The sequence below is a fragment of the Megalobrama amblycephala genome, linkage group LG15, assembly GCF_018812025.1.
Source record: "Megalobrama amblycephala isolate DHTTF-2021 linkage group LG15, ASM1881202v1, whole genome shotgun sequence".
Lineage (NCBI taxonomy): Eukaryota > Metazoa > Chordata > Actinopteri > Cypriniformes > Xenocyprididae > Megalobrama > Megalobrama amblycephala.
In genome coordinates this window covers 7,702,339-7,728,528 of record NC_063058.1, presented here as the reverse complement: position 1 = coordinate 7,728,528, position 26,190 = coordinate 7,702,339, and the positions used below count along the sequence as shown (strand labels likewise).

At 36.7% G+C, this 26,190-nt stretch overlaps 1 protein-coding gene across 5 annotated transcripts; it reads right to left on the bottom strand.

Annotated features, from left to right (window-relative positions):
- Positions 1–1,872: 1,872 nt before the first annotated feature.
- On the bottom strand, positions 1,873–22,360 carry lsm14aa (LSM14A mRNA processing body assembly factor a). Of its 5 annotated transcripts, XM_048157804.1 has the most exons (12): positions 22,092–22,360; positions 20,954–21,117; positions 16,830–16,974; positions 16,535–16,645; positions 16,276–16,317; positions 13,134–13,313; positions 12,429–12,509; positions 11,492–11,671; positions 7,649–7,811; positions 7,518–7,556; positions 7,162–7,393; positions 1,873–4,085 (listed from the first exon to the last, which is right to left on the bottom strand). In XM_048157804.1, the coding sequence occupies exons 1-12, from the start codon at positions 22,210–22,212 to the stop codon at positions 4,062–4,064; spliced, it is 1,482 nt and encodes a 493-aa protein (XP_048013761.1). In that variant the 5' UTR covers positions 22,213–22,360; the 3' UTR covers positions 1,873–4,061. The 5 variants fall into 5 exon arrangements, with proteins under 5 accessions (XP_048013761.1, XP_048013763.1, XP_048013762.1 ...); XM_048157806.1 differs by lacking the exon at positions 12,429–12,509 and having other exon boundaries at positions 22,092–22,359; XM_048157805.1 differs by lacking the exon at positions 16,276–16,317 and having other exon boundaries at positions 22,092–22,359.
- Positions 22,361–26,190: the final 3,830 nt, after the last annotated feature.

Below are 26,190 nucleotides of genomic sequence, written 5' to 3'. Positions count from 1 at the left end.
TATAATGCAGCAGACTGCACGCAATCTATCATATGCATGCTGCTTGTGTGGATACAGTCATTTTGACTGCAAATGATGAGGTAATTTCATTAAATGTACTGGATTTACGACATTTTGGCAGTTAGAAATACATGCTCGATTTTAATATTATTTTAAGGTAGAATTAAATTAACTATTTTGTTCACGTACCCCCAGAAAAACAAAAATATAGAATAAAAATACATTTTCAATTTTGCATTGCCTACATTTTTCCATTTCCCCATCCATTTGTTTTATGTTGTATTATTTTTGAATTGATGGGTGCATCTAATTATTTATGTATTTATTTAATTGTTTATCTTCCTGCACATTTATTTATGCAGGAATGTGATTTTCATTTTTGCTACTGAAGTTCTAAAGGTTGGCATGAAACTGTAGCAATGTTTTCCATTAAGTGACAGTGTTTTAAAACATAAATTTCTTTTATTATTTTTATTACATCACAGTGAACATTTTCTGGTTTATGTCACCACAAGATGGAACCAATCACAAAACAAAACAAAAGTTTGTGTAACTGGAGCTATAAGAATGCCAGCTTGTTTAACATTAAAACTAAAAATAATTTTTATTATATTCAAAACTATTTCATAAGTGCACAGAATTTTAAGACTGGCCATTGTGAAAAAGAAGTGCACTTAACTGTATTGAATGTGCTCTTGTAGTGTACTTCAAACCATCTTGTAGTGTACTTCAAAGTAATATTAATGAAATAAAAGGCCATGTAACTGCAATTAAAGAGAGCTTGTTTCCATGACTATTTTTCTTAACACACTCAGGAATTCACACCAGGAAAGTCCGCTTGTTCACTTGCTTTGGTCCGGACCAAATACAATGTTCATTTTTTTGTTTGTTATGGTTCGCTTTTACACTGCCCTTTTTGCAAGTGAACCAAAATTTGTAAACAAAACCAACTGTGTTCTAACTGTACCAGTTTGTTTGGTCCACACTTAAGTGAGATTGCTGTATTCACACCTGCCCAAAAAATCCACACCAAGGGGGGAAACGAACTTCAGTTTGATTCAATCGAACCAAACAAGACAGGTGTGAATACACCCTAAAGTGGACTTTGTAATGTCAAATTAACAGTTTTATATCAGGTTATTAACTGAAACTAAAACCATAAAAAAAACAACAACACACGTTTGTTGAAATAAAAAAAAAAAAAAAAAAAAAAAAAAAATATATATATATATATATATATATATAAAACCTATATGGAAAAGTAATGGGGAAAAAAGACAGTGGAGGAAAAAATATATTTTGATGCTTTGCGTTCTCTCGCAAGTTTTGTGTTCCTTCGCAAAACTTCATTTGCTTACAGCTTTAGCGAAATTTAAAATGAAAGACAAAAATAAACATTCAAAATATTAATAAAGTTATTCATCCCAATTATACTAAAATAACCATTTTAAAACAATATTTTGTCATGCTTTAAAGCATAACTATTATATTACGAACACACTAAAGCACAAATTTCTCGATTATAATTTTATAGTGTCATTTGATATATTTAAAGTTACTATTTTAAATGTACTAAATTGCAACTTCATTACAAATTTAACATGTAAACACATGACATACATGAAGTGACAAACTGTTTAGTCAGTATACTTTAAATATTTCAAATACAACTGAATTGTATGTTCAAGTTCAACTAACTGCATTTACCTCTAAACTGCATTTTCAATTTGCAATAATGTCTGAAATCATTACATTCAGTTTGCACTTAAAGTATATTATTTCTGTAAGAAGTACTCATTTTAAAAATATGCAAGAGTAACGTATAGAGCGTAAAGACAGCTCAACCCAAAGAAGTGAACAAATCACACAACAGATAGTAAACATTTTATTCTTGCATCTAGTAAAAACCTCTTTACATGTAGTTATGAACAGATGCCATGCTGAGGTTCAAAATGAAAGTGTCACCCTGAAGGAAGGATTGTGTGTTTATCACAAGACATTTCCAGAACAGTATTTGCCTCACAAGCACTGCCTATATTGGTGGTTTGTGACAAGACCTGCATGCAGCAACTTCCTGTTTACACGAGAATATTACTGTTCCAACATTGAACAAAATGTACAACTGGAATTTACACAAATGTAAAACTGCAATACATGGTCTCTAAAATGGGCATTAAACGAACTAACTAATAATACAAGCTGGATCCTTTTACTGTAACGGTCCTAATTTTACTATATATTGTTCATATTGACCAATTAATTCCACACAGCTCCATTACTGCATGTGCTTCAGATGATTCACTCTAGTCAAATTCAAATGTGTATTTCTGGAACAAAGCGTCTGTTCTCTCAATTTAAGAGCTTGAAAAGTGCAAGAGGATATTTCATACAAACACCAAAACTCAAAGTGTTTTGGGTCTTACAGACTTTAATATATAATCTGAAAACAAAGTTTATTTCATCATCAACTTGCCCAAATATCCCAACAGTTTCAACAAACATTTAACAAGACGAAACATTTTTGCAGTGATGTCATGACCATACGCTACACAACCAGATCTGAAGTGAACGGATAATCAAAACTGCCCCGTTAAAAGATCAAACCTTCAACTTTAGTGACACAAATCAATCTAACATGAGCAATTCACTGCGAGGAAAAGATGTCCGAGACCAAAAATAAAGTTGATTACAAAACTCGACATAGTGACATCTTGAGTGATCTACAGGTGTGGATATGACATCACGATGTGCACGTCAGGTAAAGCTGCATGAGGTTACGTGTCACTATGACATCATGCTAGTGCAGTCAGTGATTATTAAACACAGCAGAGATGGGAAAAGCTAAACGGCGCCTGCATAATAATTCTACACAACATATCCAGCTTCCGGTCACATTAAAGATAGAAAGCAGAAGAAACGACCCACTAGGAAGTAGCGCTAATTAATTAACTTCTCAAATATCTAAAAGAATCGTAACGACTCACTTCCCAGCGAGCTCTAGGCTCAGTGTAGATATGTCAGTTTTACGACGTGACGAATATACGACCTCGATGTTGAACGACAGCCATAGAACTGTTAGTGGCGAAAGCTCAAAAGTGACAAAACACGTCGTCAAAGTAACTGCAGTACAGATTTTCGTAGATTCACAGAGTAGCATTGTTGTCTAAGTAAAGATGGACATTCACTCATCAGTGAACATCTGCTACAAAGTGCTACATGCTGCAAAGTGTACCTCATCAAATATAAATCCATATAATATATAAACATATCGCTGAGTCACTTTGCATTGGTTGACCATATCGTGTCATTTTAGTTGAAATTGTGCCATTACATATTCGAAAAGTAATTTCCCTCAAACGCAGCATTTCCGTGTTTTTTTTTCTTTTTTTTTTCCATTTTATCTAAAATGTCCTTTAGTGAACGATCAATACTGACACTCGCCTCAAAGCTCGAGGAAGCTCACTTTAAACTATAGACCTCTTACAAGGGATGAACACATCCAAATAAATCCAAGTCAGATGTACCACGTTTCTATATATATATATTTTTTTTTTTAAAAATCCCTACTTACTACAGGAATAGTGATTTTGGGGGTTGAAGAATGAAATTACATTAGAAAAATATGGTAATATCACTTCCAGGCGGTCTATTCTGATGCCAAATACACTGTAAGATACTTTATAGCAAATCAAGTCAAAAATAAAGCTCATTCAGTGATCAAAATCATCACAATGTGTCGTTATAGATAATCCGTTAGCTGTAAGCAGCAGTATATCAAATTCAGGTTGAGCATGGAAGGTCAACAACAAAAAAGTCCCTCAGAAACCATAATATATTTGAATCCATCTTGAAATATTATTCTCAAATTAACAATTCGAAAGATTGCATGTGTTCCACTCCTCAGGAAGAAATAGAGTAGATGCTTCTTTAATATCCAGGTTTCAAGCAGTCGAACCCCAGTGCTGGTGACAGATTTACAACACGTACATTTATCTCCACGTTGTGACCTGAAACGCAGTTCCCACACAAGTCAGGTCTTCTGAATCCATTTCCTGTGTTCACTATGCAGCGATTTTGTTATCCTTCTGGAGAAACAAAGACAAAAACAGTGATTGGTTATTCATTAAAAAAAAAATAAAGGAAAAAGTTCTTTTAAATTCATTTTTTTCTATATTTAACACCTGATTCTAACGAAAAACATTAAATATAACAAATAAAAACAGAAAAAAAAAAAAAAAAAAAAGAACAGGGTTGAACACTCAAGGGTCTAATCTGCAACCAAACGTTGACTAAAGGCCCTAATATACTGCAAACGAAATCGAAGAACGAACTGATGTGACGTCATTTCAAACAAAATCAGGCCAAAACGAAGTTCGTTTTGTGTTCTTTTTGGAAGTTCGAAACGGCCTGCCAAAGCGAACTTTCAGGAAAAGTTGCAAAACACCTTCATACTACCATTTGTCCGTGACAATAATGTAATAGGTGTGTGCTGAGGCTCCGCCTTCATTCGCGTGGAACTCTTCTCTGACTCATTTCGTCTGTTGAGTTTTTGTTGCGTTTATTTTGTTACCGAGAAGAAAGTGCACAGCATGCATTTACATATTCATCAAACCGTCGATCTCGGCAGTGTGGGCGGCGTCAGATGTTCAATAACAGTATATCGCTGGTCACGTATTTCGAACTTCGTTTTACTCCTAAACGAAGAACGAAAAAGAACTTTGTTTGAAGTATATCGGGGCCTTAATAGTACTTATATTTCCCATACATTTAAGAATTTCTCTTTTAGTAAATTTGGCAACAAAGTTGAATGGTTGTGCTTAAATGTTATCAGGTAGGGTTGTGCAATTAATCGTAACTGATTTGTCAATTTCAGCTACCAATGATTATGAAAACAATATAATCGACGTGAAACGATTGTGTCGCTGCCGCATTCTGCCCAGTGCACCATCCTTTCCTTCATGGTGGTGCGCTTTCGTTACTTCCTAAGACAAAATTAACATCCAAATCAGCCAAGTAAGTGAGTGTTGTAAAATTCAGTCTACTGTTGCTAAACTGCGGGACGTGCTTGATATTAAACAATGCTATTAAAATCACATTAAGAGACACTGTTCACTGGACACTAAAGCACTGTTTATTTAACTTGTATTCTTGTTCTGTTGTATTTTTTTTATTTGTCGTTTCCTTGTTCTTATTGTATTGCTGACTGTTTCAATCAATAATTCTGAAATTTCATTGCCATTTAAAATCACTCATATCATGAAACGAGACTTCGATCATATGATTTCAATATTGACCAAAGATATCGTGATGATTTTTGCCATCATCGAGCAGCCCTACTATCAGGCCTACAATGGGGAATAAAATACAGAAAGTAGATATTTTTCCATTCACCATGTTAATAAATGATGTCATTTCCTTTGTGTCACAATTTAATGAAATGCTTCATTGTTTAAAAGGGGGGAAATCATGCCATAACAGGGTTGCACATTCTTTTAAAATAAAACTACAGTATGAAACTTTTTTGGTTAAAAAAAAAATAAAAATCAGTTTAAAGGTGCCATCGAATGTTTTTTTACAAGATGTAATATAAGTCTAAGGTGTCCCCTGAATGTGTCTGTGAAGTTTCAGCTCAAAATACCCCCTAGATTTTTTTTATTAATTTTTTTAACTGCCTATTTTGGGGCATCATTAAATATGCGCCGATTCAGGCTGCGGCCCCTTTAAATCTCGTACTCTCCGCCCACGGAGCTCGTGCTTGCCTTAAACAGCATAAACAAAGTTTACACAGCTAATATAACCCTCAGATGGATCTTTACAAAGTGTTCGTCATGCATACTGCATGCATGCGTCGGATTATGTGAGTATTGTATTTATTTGGATGTTTACATTTGATTCTGAATGAATCTGAGGCTGTGATCCGTGGCTAATGGCTAATGCTACACTGTTGGAGAGATTTATAAAGAATGAAGTTGTGTTTATGCATTACACAGACTGCAAGTGTTTAATAATGAAAATAGTGACGGCTCTGGTCTCCATGAATACAGTAATAAACGATGGTAACTTTAACCACATTTAACAGTACATTAGCAGCATGCTAACGAAACATTTAGAAAGACAGTTCACAAATATCACTAAAAATACCATGATATCATGGATCATGTCAGTTATTATTGCTCCATCTGCCATTTTTCGCTATTGTTCTTGCTTGCTTACCTAGTCTGATGATTTGGTTGTGCACATCCAGACGTTAATACTGGCTGCCCTTGTCTAATGCCTTTCATAATGTTGGGAACGTGGGCTGGCATATGCAAATATTGGGGGCGTACACCCTGACTGTTACGCAACAGTCGGTGTTATGTTGAGATTCGCCTGTTCTTCGGAGGTCTTTTAAACAAATGAGATTTATATAAAAAGGAGGAAACAATGGAGTTTGAGACTCACTGTATGTCTTTTCCATGTACTGAACTCTTGTTATTTAACTATGCCAAGATAAATTCAATTTTTAATTCTAGGGCACCTTTAAGCAAATACATAAGACATAAGTGTTCAAAACTGTCTTCTTACCTTACCCTGATTCACAATGGTAAGCTTATAAAAATAATTTATAATTTGAGCTGTCAGGTCTGATTCCACAGGAAATGTCAGTTTGAGGTCATTTGTCTTTATGTTTACATTTGGTCAGAACAAAAGCATCAAATGTTGACAGATGTCATTTTTTCAGATAAATGCTTAGTAAGGCAGTTATTGTCATATCGATGATCAGATTCATCTGCACAGGAGCAGTGCTGAAACAACCCATAAAATTTTTTTTAAAAAAAACTCTGCAAGGAACTTGCAATTTTGTGTTTCAAAAAGAGATGGCGATAGAGAAGTAGAAGTTCTGTACTGCAGCTTTAAATTCAGTTGTGGGGAAAACCATTTTTATCATTCTATAAATTCACGATGCTCAAGGTAAGCCGAGATCCAAGTCCAAAGCCCTTTTTTGTGGGTTTAGGGGAACAGACATTTGATGCATTTAAAACTAGCTCCTGCTCTCTTATGTTTTTAAAAAATGAGCCAACAATTTGTGCCCTACTAGTGGAAAGCACCATATATTTTAAAAGTACATTTATGTGAACTATTGATCCTTCTCACAAGAATCATTTTTGCCTCATTCATTACCCGGTATTCAAAATCTGAGAACTCTCTTCCTCCTTGACTTCCTCTGAATCCTCCTCTAAACCCACTTCCTCCAGGGTATGATCCAAACGACCCCCGACTGAATCCACGGCCCCGGCCCCCTCTGAAGCCCATGCCGCCACGACCTCTGAAGCCTCCGCGACCCCGTCTTAACGGGATGCCAAACGTCTCTGCATTCATCCGCCGCTCTTCTGCCCAGGTATTCCTCCTCTCTCTGATTAGCCGAGAAATGAGAACAAGATCAAAAACATTTTACAAAGTGCTTGTAGCAAGTTTCTATACAAACTGAGGCTTTACTTCCTCTGCCATACAGTAGTTTTGGCTTCTGTTGTACTCACCGGGGGAAACCTGATCCTCCAGACCTCTCGGCCGCCTTCCTGTTTAGAATCAGGTAAGATCATGATTGTCGCATCATGTAACAACAGACATTTTACAAATGGAGGCTCATATTAAAGCTGTGTGATCTGACCTTGTATCATCACAGGAGATGTTGTCAAAAAAGGACTTGGATTTATCATAGTAGCACTTTGGTCCGAGATGATCTTCCTCCTCAGCGTTTCCTTCACTGTTCTGAGTGTCGACCCCTGAATCACCCTTATCCTCGCCATTCAAAGCTTTATCGGGCTTCTCATCTGAACAAACATCCACAATTATTACAGAGAACTATACCTGCATATCAATTAGACTACAGCATGATAATGCCATTTGCTTTCCTTTTTGTAAAAAAAAAAAAAGTGCTTAATTATATTGAATGTGCACTTCAGATATTAAAAGTATTAAAAAGTGCACTGTACTTGCAGATAATGTATTAAATAAAAGGCCACTTAAGTGCCGAATACACTTTCACATTTCACTGTTTTTTAAACACTTATGGACACTTCGTAATGTCAAATTAGTTTTACTTCAAATAAAAATTCAATCATTGTTTCAATCGTTTGTCATGTTTTACAAGAATATGAAGTGCTTTGATGTTTTATACCATCACTGTCTTCGTCAGTACATTCAGCATCTGGCTCATATTTTTAATCTCATACAAACAATCTCAAAACAATCATTTTCAACATAGTCAAAATCAATATTTTGATCACTGACAGCTTCGACACCAGATCCACCATCAAGTGACAGTAATATTTGATTGTGTTCAGTACTTGCTCTGGAGTAAATCACTGAGTCATTTCAAGTTTTGCAGATGATACTTCATATTCTTTTGTTTTCTGCCTGCAGTAACTATGAGTGAAACGTCACTTCATTATTGTGTATCAGACATTGCCACCTTGTGGCAATAAAGGTGAACTGCACTTATTCAGTCATCAAAGATTCAATTATTGCTGTGCAAAAAAAAAAAAAAAAAAAAATACTTACACTGTTACACACCTTGGGTCGTTAATGACCCTATAAAATTTTTTTCAAAAAAAAAAAAAAAAAAAAAGAATGGGAAAACAGGCATTTATAATTTTCTTATTTTTTTTCTTGTTCATAACAAATTGATTGAGGAATATTAGGAAGGTTGAGGTCTAAATTGATGTCTAACATAAAATGAATGAGGAGGAGGGTCATTAAAGACCCGTGGTATACGTTTAAGTGTAGGGCTGTGACAAATTTTTTACTACCGCAGTGGTAAATCACCAACAACCGCCGGTGTTGCGGTGGTGGGGTCCGAAGAGGGGGATGGGGGATGTTGTTTATATTATATTATATTATATTATATATAATATATAATATATATATATATATATATATATATATATATATATATATATATATATATATATATATATATATATATATATATATATATATATATATATATATCAGGGTTTCTACAGGTTTCATCAAATCTAATTTAATGCTTTTTAATGCCTTTTTAATGGCAATTTTTTATTTTTTTAATGCCATATATATATGCCGCTAAATGTCGATAGATGACGACATACGGCAATTAGAAACTTCATCATGTCATTGTTGCATTCGCATTCTGCCAAGTGTCAGCCCTTTACATTTGTTTGCTTCTCTGCTGCTACACTTTTGCTCACTTAATATATTTTAAGCCAAACTCCCAATAAAATTGTTTCATCTATATATTTTGTCTTGTACGAGCAAAACAGTAGTTTGTCCGGAATTTTTTTTTTTGTTTTTGGTAGAAACAAATTTGTTCTGAAGCAATATCCTTTCAGAATATTGCAGCTTTGACGTATGTAAATCTGCATATTTTTGATTGATTACAACTGCATTAAATAATGTTATGGAATTTTTTAAAATATTTTTTGAAAATACAAATAAGAAATGTTAGAGGGGAAATTATATTTTAAAAATGAAACTAAACCACCACTAGGTGGCGTCAAGTAACCATCTTAATAAGTGAGTGTCACTGATTCATTCATTCAAATGATTCATTCCAATGGCTGATTCATTCAAGAATGAATGGGTCATTTAATCTTTGACTCAACCGATTCGTTCAAAACGCTGAATCAGTAATGAAAACAAGGCTGAGAGTTGCGCTTTGGTAGTACTGCTGTGAACTTTGTTTGAAACGATTTTTGGTGCTAAAATAGAACAAAAACAGTCAATGTTCCTTCTAAAATGTAAGTGGCTTAATATTAATTATTTGTTAACTGAACTGTTGTATGAAATCAGTGTCACATTTTTAATCGTGATGGTAGCCTATTTAGCAAAACAGGTCGTGTGATATTACTTACCAGTAAACTCCACATTTTGAATTTTTACTGCAGTATGTTTAACCAAGTTTCTTTTTGTGTGCTTTGCTCATGTTTCCATTTCTCCTCGAGATGCTGCGCGAGCCTCAACAGCGCAACACTGTTATCGTCAGTACATTATACAGCCTATTATTATCCACTATGGATCGCCACTAACACTAAATGAAATAAAATATTTCATACTCCCGTTTTGGTGATTACCAAGTTTGTTTTGTTTGTTTGTTTGTTTGTTTTTTTGGTATTGACTTTTTAATAAGGTCCTTGTCCGGTCGGGAGAGTAAAGTTCGAGCCCTGACGTGTTAAACCAGCACTAAAATCCTGATTTATAGCCTAATCGAGATGTTGTCTGACAAAATCACCATACACATAAAATAGACATTTGCAGTGATTTTAGCTATATGTACACGTAAAATGATCACTCAGGTTAGAAGCAATAGTAGGCCTATCTATTTTATTTGTTCTCTGACTGAGCGCACATCCTCAATGCTGAACCAGAAAGGCGGAACGAATTCCTGCGCCTGCGGCAGAAAAGCAATCTCGTGCTCGTGCGGTTGTACCAGGGGGTCTCGGACGCTAGATCAGGTTAACAAGTCGCTGTATTTGTCACAACACGCTTTCTTAGGAAAAAAAGTCGCAAAAGGGGCCTGAAAAGTCGCTAAGTTGGCAACACTGATGCAGCCTTCTGTCTACAGTTCCCAGCCCGCCGCTGTCTAAACCGGCGTTATGGCAATTTCGCACCGGCCGGAGGCAATTACCAAACTGGTTCCGTGTGCGTATCACACCAATGTACATATTTTGCAACAGCAAATCATTAATTATTTAGGCTTTATTCAAAATAAACTGGTAGTTTTTTTTCAAAACTATCTAAAAAATGTAATGCCTGTATAAATGAAATTTAATGCTTTTCAATGCCATTCAAGGCCTTGATTTTCACAAAATCCATTTAATGACTTTTAATGCTTTTCAATGCCCCGCGGATACCCTGTATATATATATATATATATAAAAAATGGACTTCAATGAGAGCGAGACATCACTGCCGCTGTCAGAGCGCGATCAGACCTTACTAACGAGTGCTGAACGCGGTTGGACATAATGGTGTATTAGAGGTAAAAAATTATACTGTTCGGTTTCTCGCACAAACCGATCATTTCGTGTCTTAGGACATCAATGTGTCGTCACGATCTGCAGGGTTTAATTTGGATTTGTCTATGCAAGTTTTATTTACTCTTAATGTTCCCATCCACTCGCATTATTTGACTGACAGACGGCAACGATTGGAGTTAAAAATCATCATTTGTGTTCTACTGAAGAAACGAAGTCACCTACATCTTGGATGCACTGGGGGTAAGCAGATAAACATCAAATTTTCATTTTTGGGTGAACTATCCCTTTAAGTGTTAAAGAAAAGCAGGATTTAAGGGCCAAGAAAAGCACTATAAATTTCAGCGAACTGCATTTAACTAATTTAAAACTATAATACACTTTCCTTGCAATTAACAATTGAAATTATGAAGTTAAGTGACCAAATACATTTTTTGAAAGTATATTATTTCTATAAGTAAGACTGATCTTGCACATTTAATGTCTGTTTGTACCTTTCAGTTTGAGTTTGCTCTGAAACTCTTTGTCAATCTCTTCTTTGTTGAACTGAGCATTGGCACTCTCAAAGTCAAAGTCTTTATCAAACTTCATAGGTCCTTCTCTCCGTACAGGGAATCGACCTCTACCTCGATGACCTCCAGCGCGACCGCGGCGAGCAGCAGGATTCCCACTAGCTGAGCAGAACACAAGCAAACACGGGGTTATTGCTCTAGAAAACGCATAACGTCATTAATACATACTAATGTGGGCCATATATGAAGTAGAAAATCAAAGATTGCAAAAGGAGGAAACGTTCTAATAAGCATGCTTCGTGATGTTCAGTTGCTAGTAATTTAAAGGAAAGTCTATTACCACCTCATAGAGGCCTGACAGACATTAGTTACATTTAGTCGTTGGTATAGAGAAAAAGGCATTAGTTGTCTACTGAAGAGGAGGCAAATCAAGCCGATTAAAATAAAAGCATCACTGTAAATAAACAAATACAGTGTGAACATACAAGCATCATAAGGACACAAAGCTCTTTCCACACAGCAGTGCAAACACATTTTCTACAGTGTCTGGGGGTGTAGAAACCCTTTAAACCAGCCGTTTTCCAGACACGTCTGCTTAAAGCATTTAAAGGTATAATACAATACAGCATTGAGTGAATCTCATGAAAACAAAGTAAAAGGAAATAAATAATAATGCACATTTTACTTCATGTTCTTTATGCATTTTCTCCTTTAGATTTTGGGGTGAAGCATGTTCTTCTCATCAGGTTGCATGAGATTCACGCTTTCACAAGTTCCTATTAATGAAAGGAGCTTGCAAAAAAGCCATTGTATGGACACGTGAAACAGACGGGCGAAGCTCTTATAAGAATCATGCGGTTTTAGCATCCAAAAGCACAACATAACAGCAGTGAAGGGCTTTCAGCAGATGTGTTATAACCTGCGAGCTGTTTAGTAGCATCCCTGTTTCCTCCTTTGGACTGACTGGACTCTGGTACGCTTGGTTTCGGGACATCAGTACCTGGGAGGGTATAGCTCTTTAGGGCTATGAGTCACATTAAGCTTTACCAAATCCTTGTTGCAGAACCAGTTTTAACACCAGTATTGCTTAAATGGTGTCAAATATCCATCTTTATTATTGTTCCTTTTCTCTGAATCATTACTAAAAGACTTGTAACTCCTGAGAACTGTAAGCTATCCAGAATCCATCAAGTTTGTCCAGTAACTGAGTCATAGGCTGTGTCTTAAAAACTAAACTACCTGCCTGGACAGCATTTTAGTGCATGAAACTAACATTCTCATAAAGTTAAAACAACAACAGTTTGGCAAAACTGAGATAACCAATTAAATTACCTGGGATGTTAAAACATGTTCTCCAAACTAGGAGTGACTCAAATACGCATTTCATTAATGCTTTATGGCAGATGAAGTTTGGGAATACCCAAGTTGACATTCCCACTTTTGACCTGAGTGCGTTACAGTCAAGTCACAGGCCACAAGTGGGCACCATGACTCATTTCATGTACTGTAGGGCAGTTCACAAACCAATGAGAGCGAATACTTGGTTGACCATTTGGAAAAGTGGTAATACTAAACTGCAACAGCCAAACTTTCACAGTTCTGTGGTATCTAGACTTATTCTCACCCCTCATCTGTTCTGTGAGGTCCACAGGCATCTGCGTATTGGTGGAGGCTGCACGAGTTGACACAGGGCTCTTGCGGCCCAATGTCGTGGGAGCAGTGGTGGTGACTGCAGGTGCTGATGGGGCAGTAGGCTCCACTGGGGGGCTTTTTCGGAGAGGGTCAAGAGCCGGACTGGTGTGACCTGCATTAGAGAAATGGCGAATGTTAAGAGACATAAGGTAAATGGTGTCAATCTCACTGTTCAAAGGAAAAAAGTTAAAGGATAAGTTCACTTTAGAATTAATTTCCTGATAATTTACTCACTCCCATGTCAAAGATGTTCATGCCTTTCTTTCTTCAGTCGAAAAGAAATGAAGGTTTTTGAGGAAAATATTCCAGGATTTCAGCTCTACACAATCCCAGCTGAGGAATTTCACCCTAAAGCAATACTTCTGACTACATCACGCGTGACCTTTCCAATGTGATTACGCAATGCGTGGTGCAGAGCAGTGCAAGATGAGCATTTGTGGTTCAAGTATATACATTTTTTTTTTTTTTTTTAGAAAATGGTCGACCGTTTCACTAGATAAGACCCTTATTCCTCGGCTGGGATCATGTAGAGCCATTTGAAGCTGCACTGAAACTGCCATTTAGACCTTCAACCCGTTGTACCCCAGTGGAAAATAAAAAATATTTTCAGCTGAAGACAGACATACATCTTGGATGACATGGGGGGTGAATAAATTATCAGTAAAAATTTAATTCTGTAGTGAACCAATCCGTTAAGAACCGCAGCCACCCTGAAGTGAGGAAATCGGTGATAGTTAGACAAAATCTGGTGAATTGTGTTAATTAAATAATTTGATTAAACAACAGATCACCACAATCCAGTCACACACACTCAACTATACATATTAATTAAAGAAATCTTAAATCAGAATTTCGACAGACACAGTGGCCATGTACACACAGAGTTCAGGAGCGACAACAGAAAAAGTCAGGTAATGAGAACCACACTTATATTAAGCGTTGTAGTGTGCACAGAATCCAACTGAAGGACTAGTTGTTAATGCAGTTGAGTCAGTCACAAATTTTGATATTTGGCTTCTGACCTACAGGAACTACAAAGGCCATCAAATTATAGGTTAACGTCTCAACACGAACATGGTGGGAGTGGCTTCCTAGCACACCGGTAGCTCTGATGGAGTGGCCACTTAAGCCAAGGAACATCACAGGGAACGCAAACACTGGAAGATTCTTAAGCCTCGCTTACATTGCACGCATTTGCGGCGCGTTACGGCTGTGACACGGCTAGGGCAGACCGATATATCGCATGCAATTGTCACGCGCATTTCGTCAGTAAAGCCGGTTCCCTGATTGCCGCTAAATCGCCATCACCTGCTTTCAAATGGAGCGGCATTTAATAGACAGAACCGTAGATCACTGACAAGCCACGCAATATCGCGTTCATATTGCAGATGAATCGCCTTCGATAATGAACGCGATATTGCATAGCTTGTCAGTGAACTACGGCTCTGTCTATTAAATGCCGCTCCATTTGAAAGCAGGTGATGGCGATTTAGCGGCAATCAGGGAACCGGCTTTACTGACGAAACGTGTGTGACAATCGCATGCGATATATCGCCCAGCCCTAGACACAGCTATCCAAGCCGTTTACACCAGCCACGCCGCAGTGCATTTTAGAAGCATCCCAGAAGCGGCTCACCACGCCACTTCGCTAAACAAGGCTTTAGACTTCTAGCAAAAGGGACAGTCCAGCCCAATGGTGGCCAGCTCTGAAGCCCGAGGTCCACTGTCATGAGGAGATTAAAATAAATAGTGTTTGATTAGGGTTAAAGTAATTCTTAAGACTTGTTAGATTTTTCAGGTATGTTTGATTAGGGGTGGAGCTAAACAATGCAGGACAGTATACCTCGAGAACCAGAGTTCCCCATCACTAATCCAGCTCAATGACACAAGACATAGCCTAAACTGGAGTGAGAAACCTGGGAGGAAGGTCCGATGGAAAGTAGGAGCTTCAAGGATGCTGGGCAAGGTTGGTCCTCTCCAAGAGGAAGATAACAATTACTCCACAAGGTTAGAGCCATTTTGAATCTTTTCTGTTGAGGGTGATCTGCAACACCCTCTCGTCCCTGGGGAACTTGCACAGGTGGTGATTGTGAAAGGTCCTACGGTGTAAGCTCTTGGTTCGAGGGACAATGACACATCCCGTCAGGCTGCAAGGCAGCAGCAACCCAAGGAAAGAACAGGTGGTGCAGTGATAAAGTACTATCAGTGCTCACAGGCATCTTTGAACAGGAAAGGACAAAGCTATGTCAGGGCATAGCCGGCATATGCAATTTCATAAAGGAATAAGCCAGACACTCATCCCAAGGCCAAATGTGTTGCACCATTGCCAAGGGAGTGAACACAGAACTAGGTGGAAGGTTTCAGTACTCTTATCTGATCTTATCCACAACCCTGAAACCAGACATAGATATGTGGTCACCAGAGAGAAAGAAAATTGTTCTGATAGAGCTGGCAGAACCCTGGAATAAGGGTAGACTGGGGGCATCAGCGAGGAAAGCAAGTACAAGGAGCTGGATGACTGCTGTGGTTGTTACCAATAGGTAGTTCCCCATCCAATCAATGTGGAGCCTAGCAAGGCGTTTGGGGAATCACCAGAAAGAAGTGAGCTATGAGCCAGAGGATGAGCAGTGAATTTCCCATTACAACTGACCCAATAGACTTGAGTGTAAAAAAGGCTAGAAACACTCAAGGAATGTTAGGCTGGACAATACAGCCAAAAGAGTCTGGAGAACTACCAAGGAAAATCAGTGAAAGAGGAAAGATTTGCATGGATCTATTGAGCTAGAACACACTGCAATGACAAGAGGGCACCAAGTTACAAGTTTAACAAGACTGAGTCTCGAGAAGGTTGGAATAAAGACTGTTTATAGCTAGAATGTATGTCTCTGGTCAGCAAAGTTAGTTTGGTCAAGTAAATGGGTTAAAACGGAATTTATATTTCCTGTTTACATTATGTCAACTCCTGTATTCTGTACACACACATAATTCACTCCCCCATTTAAATGTGATTATAATTCCCAACATTTTGCAGTGTGTACGTGGCCCATAAGTTGTGGTAATCAAAACTTTTAGACCTCTTAATTTTTCCTCTACATGCAGGTGCCTTAAAACTGCCTCTGAGAGTGAGAAATGAAACTGTAACATACGAAACTTTCAAAAGACAAAGAGACACAGACACAAAAGACCACCAAAGTGTTAGGATCTTGCAGAGTTCTAAACACAAGGCTTTACTTTACACTGATCAATTGTAAGCAAATTTGATTTCATTTGATGGTTAGATGAACCCAAATCATTTGGTTTATAGTCTGTTTTGGTCCCCAGGGAACGGTTTACCTTCTGTGAATGCACACAGAGTGTCTCTGGTGAAAGCAGAGGCAATAGCACTGCTCTGAGACAGTGCTGCAGTCATGCCAGTGTCACTACCAAAAAATCCCAAAGTACTTCCTGTGAGGAAAGGAAGAGCAGGCACACACATCAGAGGTGCCACAGGATCATCAAATATGGACTCAAATATCCAGTTCTTTCACTTCTGCTTAGCACCTTGTAATAAATTAATGGATGTCAAAGTATTTTGCAGTTTAGTTTGAACGGAAACTTCTCCAGTACAGAGCTGTGAAGGGACACTTACCGACTCCAACAGTCCCAAACTGAGGTGAGACCAGCGGGGCAGGGTTGAAGGGGGTGTAAGCTGTGACTTGTGGACGGTTGAACAGTCCATAGGAGTTCCCCGACTGGAAAGATGATGGTGGGGCAGTAGAAGATCCCATAGAGGACTAAAAAATAAAAGCATAATGAGCTCAACTGCTTAAGAACTGCACTACGGACATTGGCAAACTGAAAACCAACAACATTCAATATTTGAATTATGTATTATTAAAGAAGACTCAAAGACTTCAATTCTTAGTACAGGTTCTCACTAGTTTTGGCAAATGAAAGCTGAGCTGCCTAACTAGACAGAACTTTTCAGTATCACAAGTTATTTTCGGATGGAATAGTTTTGCAGGGTTTGGTTAATTTGCGTCATACACGTTTAAATTGTGTTCCATGACTGTTTTGAACAATTTTGTTTTCCCCCCACACAAAAACCTCAACAATATTACCTTCTCAGCAAACTCAGTCATCTTCTAAAAATCTACTCTTCCTGACAGGAATGCTTTTAACTGTAGATGTTGTATTGTCAGGTTTCTCTTTTGTTTTAACTTCATGCTGCACCCACTGGCTCTGCAATGAGCTACCTCTCTTTTGTTATGGATTTAGACAATCTTAATAACAGGCACCCAATCCAATGTTAAAGGAAAATGTAATTATGGAAACAAATTAATGGATTAGGTTGAAATAATTAAATGTAATTAGTACACCCATCCAGTGGATCCACATGACCTTCTGTAATGCCCAAATACAAACACCTGATTTACATAGATACCTGATATAGTAGATATTACAGAAATCTAGAGCTGCCCCTAAAAGTCAACCAAATGTTAGTCGGCGGGAAGAGGGCAAAGACTGATTTATACTTCTGCGTCGGACCTGCACCATAGGCTACACGTCGGTTTTCATTTATACTTCTGCATCATTGTCCACGTCAGTGTTCAATTACAATCACAGGGAGAGGTTCTATCATACCAATCAAAGCGCTTGTCCACGTAGAATTTACACGTCGTTACATTTTTGGAAAGGTGCATGTCAGGCTACGCCATAGGCTATGCTACACACAGCCTACAACATAACTACAGTGTAGTTTTGATGCAGAACTATAAATCAGCCTAGTGTCAAACAAATTTTGATTAGTCGGTTAGTCGCCAAAAAAAAAAAAAAAAAAAAAAAAAAAAAAGGACGTGGCGAAGTCAAGCAGTCCATGAGGGACAGATCGTAACAGCGCTCCATGTGGTATGTCAGGTATAGTATGTCAGGAAGGAAATCCAAGCATTCGACTATCATTCATCAGCCTAACTATGGCTTATCATTTGAAACATGCAAGTAGTAGCCTAATGTTTGCTACTTTACATGGCTGCTCGCTCTGTTAACCTGGATAAATGTGCACTATTATTGGTGCATATCCAAGTGTTCATGCGGACTAATCCAGAGGAGCCGGTGAGATCACTTACATTTTTTCCTGAAAACAGCGGAAAGAACTTAAAATTAGGGCGATTAATCGCATACAAAATAAAAGTCTGAGTTTGCCTAATATATGTGAGTGTACTGTGTGTAATTATGTATATATAAATACAAACACATTCATGTATATATTTGAGAAATATTTACAAGTATATGTATTTATTTATATTTTTATATAATTTATATTATATATAAATAAAAATATTTTGTACATAAATAACATATTTCTCTTAAATATATACATTAATTTGTGTTTATTTATATATACATAATTACACACAGTACACCCACATATATTATGCAAACTCAAACTTTTATTTTGGATGCGATTAATCGCGATTAATCGTTTGACAGCCCTACTTAAAATACTGTCATTTTTGAGTAAGACAACATTCGAAACTGTAAAGTGTCCAATTTTATTGGTGTACATTCAGAATAAAAACAAAACATTGTACTTTTGTAAAATAAAGAAAACAAACAGGACGTGTTTTCTGCCATTTTGGTCAACTGGGGTCCGTTCTTTTACATCGCTAACTCGGTTAGCTGGATTTGATTGATGATGATTTGGCATGATCTTGGATTGTTCAGTTCTTCAACGCTCATCCTGGACTTGCTGCCATAGCAACAGTTCATGTAAAAGGGATTAGATTGCATCTTTTTAAGGGGAATTGATACTTAAAATCTGTCCCAGCCATTGCTACTTTATTTCAAGAGTACTCAACTTATCCAGGGACAATCATTTAAAATAATAGGGAGTGGCTTGATGCAGCACAGGAGATGCAGATAACTTGATCTTGACTTTGATTATTTTTTAATTAATTTTATGCTGTCACGTAACAAATCTGCTTCAAAGATAAAAGAATTGCGAAGTACAACATCGAAATAAAAATGTACGAATTCTTGTGAATCTAAATTGGGAATCATGTAAAAAAAAAAAAAAAAAAAAAAAAAGTGCACATTTCAATTATCTACATAACAGTTATGTCGTAATGTCATTATGTTCGCTTGGCTGTTTCATTATAAAGGTCCAGCAAAATGTGTCAAGTTTTTCATCAGGTGTCTTTTCTAATTATATGATGTCATTACGTTGCTGTCTCGACTCCAGCCAATCGCTGCATTGCGGATCATGGTTTCGAGAATCAATACATCTGCCCTTTTCAAGGAACACGAGAACACGCAGTAATCTCAGACAACTTAATCCAGATATTTTAATCCAATCCACAAATTCTTTTGAAGAACCAAATTAGCCACAGATCAGTTATCACGATTACAAGATCTAGCATCTGTCAAATCATCTCAGATGTATTTAGCGAGGTACGAAGAACAGACCCCTGGAGAGTTTAACAAAAATGAACTGAAACTCAGCAAATAATTGTCTCACAGACATGAGAAATATGTCTATAGACATACTGAAATGTTTATTAAATGAACCAATCCAAATATCCAAAACAAATATTCTCTGATTATGTAATCTGTATGAAACCTCATTTTCTCTATCATTGCAGCAGACACCGACTCAGAAAACACTAGTTAATAATTAAAATGTTCAGACAGTCTCCTTTCTGTTTTCTGCTTTATGCCTGTGCTTGAGTGCATAATTTATCTTTTAAAGGCTCAATATTATGGTTTAGTATTTCTCTGTAATGTAGAAAAATATTAGTAATAAATATTACATATAACATTCTTTCTCATCCCTGAAACGCAAACCATTTTCATATGCCAACCCACCCCAGTATGTATTTAAGCAATTAAAATAAATATCATAAACGTGCACTTAATCTATTATTATCTTAAATGAATGACTACAATAGACTAGAAAAATCTTTAGTTGGGGGCAGCCCTTCAGAAAATGCCAATCTTCCCAAAAGCATGAAGTAACAGTTCAATAATATTATATAGAAGACTAGTTGTCTCAAGTCCCAAAAATGTGGTGTTGGTAGTGAAGGCATCTTTTTGCTACACCTGCCAATGGCCAAGTGACTTGAGAAAATTTACCAGCCATGTTTTTTTTGTTTTTTTAAATTGGCCAGGCGTCTTGTTCTCGGTTTATGTGGTCGACTACAACACTACACGCCAACGCAGATTTTTACTCACATTTGGCACATGGCGAGTGTTAATTTTAGGCTCTGGATCTAAGAAATTCTTGGATGCAACCTGTATGAGTGTAGCGCAAGAGATTAATCATATTTGTGTTGTGTTTTATTTCCTTTACTGTTTCTCTTATTCATTTACAATCATTTAAATATATTTGAATACTTATTTTCCTCACTCTTGCAGTGCTTGTTATTATTGTTTAATCGTATGTGGTTTCATGGGATATTTCTCTTCACAAGATTTTAGCCATTTTAATGTTTTTAAGCTCATTTTTACAATGACTACAATTACATTTCACAACTACCTCCCTCTTTGGCTGATAGAAGACAATTAATGACAGTTTTGGGTATCAGAAAAAAAAAATCTGTAAATTGGTTTAGGACCGGATCCAGTAAAAAGGCTGGGCTTTCCTGAAATACTAGAAGGATCTAACAGTAGGCAGCTCACTAGACTTTGGCCTACATGTGCCAAAAACACATTATTATAAACCTTTATTTGTTCATTTGTACAGGGCTTAACAACTGAGTGCATTCTTGGATATACCTGAACAATGGCGGGGTCCTGAGGCAGAGAGCATGTTGGTTTAGGAGGTTCACACACCGTCAGGTCCTTGATGTCACTTCCTCTGAATATAATGTACTCAAATGTCTCATCTCTGGGTGCGATGGGACGGTCCGTGGGTCGGTCCTCCGTACCGAAGGAGCGCACTGCAACGAGCATCAAGAGAGCCAAACATGAGTTTCATCCAAGTAATTAACAATAAATTAGTCTTCTCTGAGATTTCTCTAATCTTCTTAAAATTGAAGAGCTTTTGCTCAGCAAGTAATCCGGTTGTTAAGTTTGACGTCACACATCAGAGCTCCCAAACAACAAAATGGTGCAAAGTGTGCTGTAGTACTAGAAAAATCATAATGCTAACATTCATCTTCATATTCAAATCTCAGTTGACCAGAAAGTGATTCATCTTTTCTGATTATTATATAAAGTTTAGCTTAAATGTGTGCTATATTACTAGCATACTAGAGATAGTATTATCACTTGAAACATAGAAAAGACTGGGAATAAATTATCCAGAGAGCCCTAAATGAAATAGATTCTATCAATGTCAAGTATAAAGGTTGGACATTTATAATTTAACATAGTGTCCACAGTTTCAGCCAAAATACCATAGTGGCTATAATTAATACCTGAGGCAACTTTGTTCCGTTTACACTGTTTGAATGGGATCCCATATTTTAAAACCGCAACAATAACTACAGTAACTGTTGTATTTTGGCAGAAACCCTGGTTAACATGCTAAATTTGTGAGAAAATGCATCATTTAGGCAACAGTTAGATCTAACAGCTGGATAAAGGGGGGGATCCTTCATTAAACACACCAACATGCTAAAAAAAATCCTCGCCAGTAGGCAAATTTTGTTTTTGGACATGACAGAAGCATTTACTTTGCCTTTATAATGCCCAAAACTACAGCAACTCAATATGTTGCTCAAAACTGTAACACGCGCTTATAAAGCCCAAAAGTGCCGCACGAGGCTACACTGCTGCCTGTTTAGGGAGCTTACTACATTTTGAGACGCGGCCTCGTTGATAAATACAACGCATAGCCACGAAATACGAACACATAGGACGACCATAAATAGCCTTTTGATGTTTGAAGAGTGTTTTGTGTTTTCCTCACCTTTGGCGAGCGCGACGGTGGAGTTCTCGGTGTCGATGGTGTAGAGAATGCCTTCATAACGAATCTCCGCCTTACTGATCAAACTGATCTTACTGCCGATATACGGCGTGCCGCCGCTCATCCTCACGCGATCACCTCAACTTGAACTAAAGAGTTTTGTTTAAAATTGATCTGCACTTCAACAGAGTAAATAAGCTACTGCGTGAATGTGTTTTCTAATATAATATGGCCGCCTGCATTTTCAGGCCATCAAGCGGAAATGACGTTGAACCGACGTTGAATAAGGGTTTCCCAACTTTTACATGTTGGGAATGTTTGGGAACCCAGTTCTTTACGGTAATAGCGGCCATCCATAAATAAATTAAATTAAAATATTCAAGTAAATAAATATGTATATATATACTGTACGAGATATTTCTTTCTTTCTTTCAATGGTTTTTCTCCTCGGCCACTAGAGGGCGCGCTGCACACTGAGCGCAGTCACATTGAAGTACTGCAGAATGCTCGGTTCTTTCGCCGGGCACAGTGGCGTGTGCCTGTAATCCAAGCTGCTGGGAGGCTGAGGCTGGCGGACCGCTTGAGCTCAGGGGTTCTGGGCTGCTGTGGACTATGCCGATCGGGTGTCCGCACTAAGTTCGGTATCGATATGGTGCTCCTGGGGGAGCCCGGGACCACCAGGTCGTCTAAGGAGGGGTGAACCGGCCCAGGTCGGTGACGGAGCAGGTCAAAGCCCCCGTGCCGATCAGTAGTGGGATCGCGCCTGTGAATAGACACTGCAGTGCAGCCTGAGTAATATAGCGGGACTCAGTCTTTTTTGTGTTTTATGAGATTCTCATTTTAAACGGGATTTAATTCATTTATAATCTCTAAATTAACCTTTTTGACCGAACATTTAGCTTTATTTGGTACATTAATTAATACCCAATTAAAAATATGCTCACGAATGCTTTTAATTTACGTTTTTTTGACAAAATTTGGTTCATTTTAATTCCATTTTAGTGGGCAGAAAATAAGTGATGTAGTGCCCACTACTGTTTACGAGATTGGATTACAACTGAATTTTGGGCAACATGAGTCACTGAACCTATAGGAGTCGCTGTTCGCATTATTTTTATTGCATTATATTTTTACTTGCATTATTAAGTCATTTCATGAAACGGATTTTCCCTCAATATTAATCCATTCTCAGCAGCCCAGTTTTCTGCTAAATTAGTTTGTTTTTAGGAAGGATGTAGCTGTATGATTGACCACGACGGATCACAATATCACCAGTCATCAACTTAACTGAACTGACACCAGCTCAAATATCAGTAGCCTATCATTCATCCCAACTTATTCTACATTTTAACTTCTAGATCTGCACAAAAAAATAGATATCTAGAAGAATTTTTTTTTTTTATGAACAATGATCATGTCTTTGACTGTACCCCCAACAGAGCTTTTATCCCTCCTAAGAACAAAAATCATACCATTGAAACATATTGTAAACAGAAAAATAATTTGAAATCCATTTAAAAAACACTCAGTTTCAAATCTTTTTAACAGTTTATTTTACAGACTTTGTGTTTAAGTATTCCACTTTTTTCACAAATATCTTGCATGAACAATATACAGCACTTTCTGAACTTAGAACAATGAGTCAATAGTTATAAAACACGCTGACATGGGCAGAACTATTGTGGTCATGGACAAAATGGATTATAAATCTGAAGTACATAGACAACTGAACAATTTAAGTTTTTATAAGAAATTAGCATGTGATCCAACTAAAAAAAAATCCATGACAAGCCACAGCTACCCTTTGAAAATGCTATATGCTATATAATGGTGATATCTCATTTCTATTTAATGAACATCCTCAAAAAGCTCTTTTGTATGTTCTTCACAAAAGCCTAAAAAGCCTTTTTTTTAGACCGATTGTTTTTGGTATGTAATCTTACAGATAGAATTTCCAGTTATGTAGACCATCATATAAAAGATCTTGTTCCCAATGTAAAATCATATCAAAGATATACCTGGTATACCTCAAAGATTTTTGACACAAATCAAGCATTAGAATAGTTTCTGAATAAAATAAAATTCCATCTAAAGTTTTTTTAATTGAATTGACTTCTTTTGTCTTAAAAGGAACTCCTTCACTGGTGACAGTAGCCTCGTGGGCAGCGCACCGACATATAGCGCAGTTGAGCTCTTGGCTTGTGGACCTGTCCCAATCCCATCCCCCTTTCTTTCTCTCCAACTTCCCTTCCTGTCAACTTACTGTTCTGTCATAATAAAGGAAAAATAATAAAAAGGAACTTTTCTTCTTTAACGTTACCCCATATCTTCAAATCTCAGGCACTGCAAAAATGGTGTCTAGTTTTGCTTGCCTCTTTGTGGGTTTATTAGAAGAAAATATTTGATATGAACCACAAAACAACATTTAATATCACACATTGTTCTTGGAAAAGATATACTGACATTTTTTTTTTTTTTTTTTTTTTTTTTTTTTACAATTTTTGAACATGAACTTTTAAAACCGAGGTTTTAAATTTGCTTTAACTTTAAACATAGAAGAAATTAATTTTCTGGATATACTTAAAAAATAATCTCACTTCATCTCTATACAAAACAAATAGACAGGGATACATTGTTAAAGAGTCAAAGTTTTCTATTTTTTTAAAAAAAAATAAGACTCACAGGAATAAAATGCATTTGTGAGGATAGTGAGAAATATGACATTAAAAAAATCAAATGATATTCAAATTTTAAGAGACAAATTATAAGGAAAATTGTCTCTTGTGCACAATAGAAGGTACAAGCTAAATTGTGAAGATTGTCTACATTTTTAGTAAACTTTTAGTTATGTGTTTTCATAATTTTTATTAAAATATTTTTATTTCAGTTTTAAGTGTTAGTCATTTTAGTTCATCAACTTAAACTTATTTCAACTAGCTGCCAGGCAACATTTCTAATTTTTATTTAAAGGGTTAGTTCACCCAAAAATGAAATTTCTGTCATTTATTACTTACCCTCATGCCGTTTCACACCCGTAAGACCTTCGTTAATCTTCAGAATACAAATTAAGATATTTTAGTTGAAATCCGATGGCTCTGTGAGGCCTTCATAGGAAGCAATGCCATTTCCTCTCTCAAGATCCATTAATGTACTAAAAACATATTTAAATCGGTTCATGTGAGTACAGTGGTTCAATATTAATATTATAAAGCGACAAGAATATTTTTGGTGCACCAAAAAAAACAAAATAATGACTTATTTAGTGATGGCCGATTTCAAAACACTGCTTCAGATAGCATCGGAGCACAAATGAATCAGTGTATCGAATCTGCTGTTTGGAGAGCCAAAGTCACGCGATCTGAATCATGATTCGATACACTGATTCATTTGTGCTCCGAATCTTCCTGAAGCAGTGTTTTGAAATCGGCCATCACTAAATAAGTCGTTATTTTGTTTTTTTTGGTGCACCAAAAGTATTCTCGTCGCTTTATAATATTAATATTGAACCACTGTACTCACATGAACCGATTTAAATGTGTTTTTAGTACATTAATGGATCTTGAGAGAGGAAATGTCATTGCTCCCTATGCAGGCCTCACGGAGCCATCGGATTTCAACAAAAATATCTTAATTTGTGTTCTGAAGATTAATGAAGGTCTTACGGGTGTGAAACGACATGAGGGTAAGTAATAAATGACAGAATTTTCATTTTTGGGTGAACTAACCCTTTAAGTCTTTTCAACTTAATTTTCATTTAAGTTCATTAAAGTTTTATTTTATTTCAGCATTAGGCTACTTCAATTACTGAAAACAATTTGTGATAGTTTTAGTTTTAGTCAACAGTAACAACACTGCTGATGACTGGAGCCTTCATGCCTCGTGTGTGTACATGATTTGAAACATTTGTCTAATGTTTTTATTTTTATTTTGTATTTTTAAATTAAGCTTACAAAAATGTCTTAAATGTTGACAGTTTGATTTAATAGTGAGACAAAAAGTGCTGTTAAAATCAATTCTGTTCATTAATTTCACTTTCATATCACTTTTATATTGCCCAGTGTGGTGTGTTTTGTGGTATATTGCACATTTTAACAAAAACACT

Excerpts from the sequence above, each read along its gene's own strand:
- lsm14aa (XM_048157804.1), bottom strand. The coding sequence starts at position 22,212 with ATGAGCGGCGGCACGCCGTATATCGGCAGTAAGATCAGTTTGATCAGT. Across the intron at positions 16,646-16,829 it reads GTTTGGGACTGTTGGAGTCG|GAAGTACTTTGGGATTTTTT; the intron begins GTAAGTGTCCCT and ends CTTTCCTCACAG. Across the intron at positions 12,510-13,133 it reads CCTCACAGAACAGATGAGGG|GTACTGATGTCCCGAAACCA; the intron begins GTGAGAATAAGT and ends ATACCCTCCCAG.